Source organism: Dendrobium catenatum, unplaced genomic scaffold (genome assembly GCF_001605985.2).
Source record: "Dendrobium catenatum unplaced genomic scaffold, ASM160598v2 original_scaffold_123634, whole genome shotgun sequence".
NCBI lineage: Eukaryota > Viridiplantae > Streptophyta > Magnoliopsida > Asparagales > Orchidaceae > Dendrobium > Dendrobium catenatum.
Genome location: NW_021442069.1, coordinates 64,473 through 70,155, shown reverse-complemented (window position 1 = coordinate 70,155; position 5,683 = coordinate 64,473). Strand labels below are relative to the sequence as shown.

The following is a 5,683-nucleotide window of genomic DNA, read 5'->3' as shown; positions in this document are numbered from 1 at the left end:
TCCAGTACGAACTGTAAATCATCCTGTACGATCAGTATAAATTTTATATGATCTCCTTATGTATGTGTATGTTTTTATTCAATCAAAATACAATCACTCCCTTTCAATTTGATTTCTAAGAAAAGTGCAAGCTTCAGATTTTACAAAATATCGCATGCTGAATTTAATTTGAAGTCTTCGTAGTCTGGAGTTCGTTTTTCCTGAAATGTCAATACACACAAGAGCAAATACAATTCTTCTAAAAAAATGTTAGGAGATAACTACACATTTGAACAATAATGTTTGGAATCATCAAAACTTCATAAGTTGCAAAAATGTAAAGCATGCAAATAGCAACTATCTTAACACCCTCTTCAATCACATTATCAACTACTCAAACGTGTTCTACGTTATGTCAAAGGTACCATCACTCTCGGATTAAATATCACTACTTCAACTCTTGTATTACAAGGTTTTTCATACTCTGATTGGGCAACCGACCAAACTAAACGTCGATCAGTGACTGACTATTGTGCATTTCTTGCCTCTAACCTCATCTTTCAGCAAGTTAAAAAACAAATGTCTATAGTGCGTTCTTCTACAGAAGCCTAGTATAGAGCTCTCTCTACTGCTGCTTGTGATATTATTTGACTTAGACAACTTCTATCTGAATTCCAAATACAGTTACAACAACCAACCAATCTTTACTGTGATAATGTTTCTACACTTGCATTGGCCAACAATCCCATTTTTCATGCAAGAACAAAACATATAGAAATAAATTTTCGCTTTATTGGAGACTGTATTCAAGCTCATTACATTCAAGTTCACCACATTTATTCTCCAGATCAACAAACTGACATTTTTACAAAAGCTTTAAGCGCCACTAGACATTCTCTACTTTGCGACAAGTTAACATTACAATCATCTACTGTTACCTTGAGGGGGGCTGATAAAGAGACCTGATATGCTCTTCAGCTTATGCATAAATCGGCTTAGCTATCTTAGTTGCTGCTCCATTACTCCTGCTTTATTCTTGTACTGGATTTATTTCCACTGTATGATGTCTGCTACTAATCCAGGCCGTTAGCTCGCTGCTAACCGGCACTTTATATACTAGCTATGTAATTAATGGCAAAGATATGATAGGGATGAACAGTAATCCATTACTCTTTCTCAAAGGTTATCGGAGAAGCTTCTTCAGGGAGTACTTGGAAATTACTACAAATATATTTGCACAAGCAATCATTGTATTAAGCAATCATAAAATAAATAGGAGTTGTTGGAGACCTTTTTATTTATAATTTAATTTATTTATGCGTGTAGTATAATTACATAAACGGTTCGTTCCTTTGTTTAATCAAAATTTTTGCGTGTAATATAGAACTAGCTTTAGTTTACTATGTTATAAATCTGTATTACTTCTTCTCCTATTAGTCAGCCAAGACTAGCCATCACAGCTGGCTATCATATCAATCGCCAATAGAAGAAAGAACAGAACATGACCAATATGACTAGCGGAATGAAGCAGAGAGAAAAAGAGGGAGTTGAAGAATTTGATAAGGAAAAAATGGAGAGCAGAGGAGTGAAAAGCTGGAGAAATTTCACGAAGCAAGCTACAAAGAGAATTTGCAATTTCCTTGTCATCCTGTTCTTGATGCTCTCCATATACATCCTCTCCAACATCAAGGCTCACTACTGCCAGGCCGCCTATGGTCTCACTCTCTCTCTTTATGTTCTCTCTCTAACAAATTAATCAAACTTACAAGTCACTGATTTTGCAGGGAAATTACGTGCACCGCTAAAGCTTGAACAGGCGAGCGCTGAGGTGAAGCAGCTAACAGAAGAAAGCAGGAGCAATTCAACAGACGGTAGCATTATTTCATTATTCAGTAGAATAATTAGTTTTCAATAGTAATAATCAAGGTTTCACATATATTAAGCCTGATTTACTCTCTTTAGACCTATATGCTGAAGATGAAGATGCTGAAGAAGATTCTGCCATCTACTCCCACAAACCAATTTGTCGTGAATCAAACAAGAGATCTGATACTTGTGATGCAAGAGGGGATTTAAGAGTACAGGTTAGCTCCAATACTATTTTTGTTAGTTCAGCACAACAAGAATGGAAGATAAAGCCTTATGCTCGGAAAGGCGATGTTGGTGCTCTTAGCCATGTCAGTGAATGGTCCCTCAAACCTTTTGGCTCCTCCACTAATAACCAACAAATTCCAAACTGCACTGTAAAACAGACAGTGCTGGCAGTAATCTTCTCTGTTAATGGCTATACTGGAAACATCTTCCATGATTTTACCGATGTACTAATTCCCCTATTCATCTCCTCTCATCAATTCCATGGACAAGTCCAGTTCCTTGTTACTGATGTCAAGCAATGGTGGTTGAACAAGTACAAGTTGATACTGAAACATCTGTCTAGCTATGAAATCATCAACCTCCAGAGCGATGGCCGCGAAATTATTCGATGCTTCCCAAGAGTAATTATTGGTTTACAGTTTCACAAGGAGCTCGGTATAGATTCAGCCAAGTCCCCTACGGGCTACTCCATTGTAGACTTCAAAGTGCTGTTAAGGAAGGCATACGGATTGGAAAGGGCAGACACAATGAGCTCTGTGTTCCAAGGGAGCGTAAGAAAGCCTAGGCTCCTGATCATATCAAGGAAACGATCGAGATCGTTTGTCAATGAGAAGGGGATAGTGGAGATGGCGATGAGCCTCGGATTTGATGTGAGAGTTGCTGAATCTGATTTGAGTACCGATCTGTCAAAGTTTGGAAGATTGGTGAATTCTGCTGATGTGCTGTTCGGAGTTCATGGTGCAGGGCTTACAAATATGCTGTTTTTACCCGCTGGAGCTGTGGTTATTCAGGTGGTTCCTTTTGGAGGGCCAGAGTGGTTGGCAAGAGAAACTTTCAGGAAGCCGATTAATGATTTGGAACTCAAGTACTTGGAGTACAGAATAGAACTGGAGGAGAGCACCTTAATTGATCAGTACCCAAGAGACCATCCTGTTTTGAAAGATCCAGACAGTGTCACTAAGTTAGGATGGAATGCTTTTAGGGAAGTTTATTTGGACAAGCAAAATGTTAGCCCACATTTAGGTAGGCTTAAGGAGACATTTTTGCAGGCATTAAAGCTTCTGCCAAAACGCAGTACCTCGGCAATTTGAAATTTGTTCTTTTTTACGTTGTAATTGATGTTATTGAAGTTTTTACATGTCTCATCAGTTGTATTTTGTTCGGTGAATAATGAAAAGGTGTTATAGTGGATTTAATTGCCTTTCTAATTTACTGTTGGAAGCCAATCCTTTTAAGAAAATAATTAGGAACACTGATTTCTAATTATTAGTTATTTTTTATTTTTTTCTTTTCCCAGAATTATATGATGTAGGTTAATTGGCACATAAGGTGGAGACTTTCAAATAACTTTTTTCGTGAACGAACGGCTTATTTTTCATTCATAAAACCCTTTGAACAAATTTTAAAATAAAGCTATTGATTTCATTTGTACATTATATTTTCTTTTTCCAGAATATCTCTGATTTATAAGCTAAGATTTTTTTTGAGGCATCTTTTTGTTCCTATCTAAAATAATATTTTAGTTCAATTTTTTTTTTGAATTAGATATTTTTATGCTAGAAAATAGCTTCAGAAAGGAATATCAAAGTTGTTCCTAACAAATTTTTTGCACTAAAAATCTGATTTAAAAATCAGTAAAAAATGACCCCAAATTAAACCTTATATTTATTCTTAAAATAATAACAAAAGAAAAAAAAAAAACAGAAAAAATTTTCAAAAGTATTTTCAGAACCAACCCAATAGCTTGCTGGGCACCGTCTGACTACATTTGTCTATTTGAGGGAAAATTATTAGGTGCGTCCAGACTTCAATAAAATATTAACATGTGTATATTTAATTGGATTTATTTTTTGTTTATATATTTAATGTGTGCGGGGAACTTCAATTCAAACCACTTGCATGAAAATCGCAGTAAAAAAATGCAATAAAAGAGCAGTCAAAGCGCAACTAAAGTGCAACTAAAGCACATTTAAAGTGCAGGTGAAGTGCAGTCAAAGCACAGTGAAAAAAGCGCAATAAAAGAATAATCAAAGCACAACTAAAGTACAGATAAAGCATATAAAATATGCAATCATTTGGCAAATTAATTTTCTTTATTTGAGTGATGTCAACGCCCACTATAGTTTACGTAATTAAAAAAAAATTAATATAATAATAACTAATTCAACTGCTCACATGAAGTATATGATATTATATGTGAAATCATATCGAGACAACTCAATGAATCTAATAAAATAAAATTAAGCTCATATTAATTAAGTGCAATTTAATTAATTTTACAATTAACATGCAAGAAGAGTTATATTTGGCAAATTAATGAAATAATTAGAAGATGTACGTAGATTTTAAAAAATATTATTATTAAACTCATTTTTAAAATTAATAAAATAATATTTAATAAATAAAAAGTAAAGCTAATGAATAAATTTGAAATTTTAGGATTGCATAAATTTATCAAAGACTTAAGTGATCGAATGCATAATATTGAGCAAATTAAGCTTATGATCAATTATTATATAAAAAATAAAATAAGTTGTACATGTTTTTAAATTAATAATAAATGAAACAAATAAAAAAATTAAGGTTGTGAAAACCGGACCGGACAACGAACCGGTAGAGAGAGCGGTTCACGGTTCGACTGGTTCAACTGGTCGAACCGGATGACGTAATAAATAAAATTTAGATGACATAAAAATCATATAATAACATAATTTTTTTATTAAAAAATAAATTGAATTCACACATTACTAATATCTTATATAATTTTAAATTTAAATATATTCAATCTTTAAATTTAATTTAAATTTAACAAAAAATTAACTTATAAATGAATTAATAAGTTTAATATAAATAATTCTTAATTTATCTTATTGAAAGAAGTAGTACATGTAATGAGATGAAACATCATGAAATGCTTGTTTGGAATTTTTTAATTTAAAATTAAGCATTTTAAAATTGAAATAAATTACAAATATTTTTTAATATTTAAAAATAAGTTATTTAAAATTTAAATATAAAAAAATGCAAAAGTTGAACCGGCGGGTTCAAGAGAACCATGACCGGTTTGCTATTTCACCAGTTGAATTGGCGGTTTATGACAAAACCGACTAGTTTGATGTTAAGCCGGTTCTTAGGTTGAACCGAACCGGCCTTCAAACCGGTTCATGGTTGAACCGGTCGGACCGGCACGTCCGGTCCGGTTTTTAAAGAATTGGAAAAAATCAAATAAATTATCAAATATTATGAAGTAATTTTTGCAATATTAAAAATAAATTTTGAATAAATCCAATACATTTTAATTCTAAATTCATCATTCTTGAGATGTTTAGAAAATTTAACTAAATCATTGTATAATGACAAATGTTCAAATATAAACATTATGCTAATTACTTAGGATCCCCATTTGTGTGTAATAAATGCTCTACTTGAGTAAATTTTCGAGTAATCATACATTCAATCTAGCCAAGTGGACATCAACATCATCTCTATGTTTGCTAGCAAATAATTACTAAAAAAAAAATTACTCATCAAATCATTAGGTAATATTTATTATCAATAAATCACTAATGAGCCAGGTCTGAATTATATATATTCACAGGGCCAACAATCA

General features: G+C 32.7%; 1 protein-coding gene across 1 annotated transcript; it reads left to right on the top strand.

Annotated features, from left to right (window-relative positions):
* The first annotated feature begins 1,440 nt into the window (after positions 1-1,440).
* Positions 1,441-3,227, top strand: LOC110103054 (alpha-1,3-arabinosyltransferase XAT3). Its single transcript, XM_020831600.2, has 3 exons — positions 1,441-1,694; positions 1,764-1,850; positions 1,942-3,227. The coding sequence occupies exons 1-3, from the start codon at positions 1,481-1,483 to the stop codon at positions 3,162-3,164; spliced, it is 1,524 nt and encodes a 507-aa protein (XP_020687259.1). The 5' UTR covers positions 1,441-1,480; the 3' UTR covers positions 3,165-3,227.
* The last annotated feature ends 2,456 nt before the right edge of the window (positions 3,228-5,683 follow it).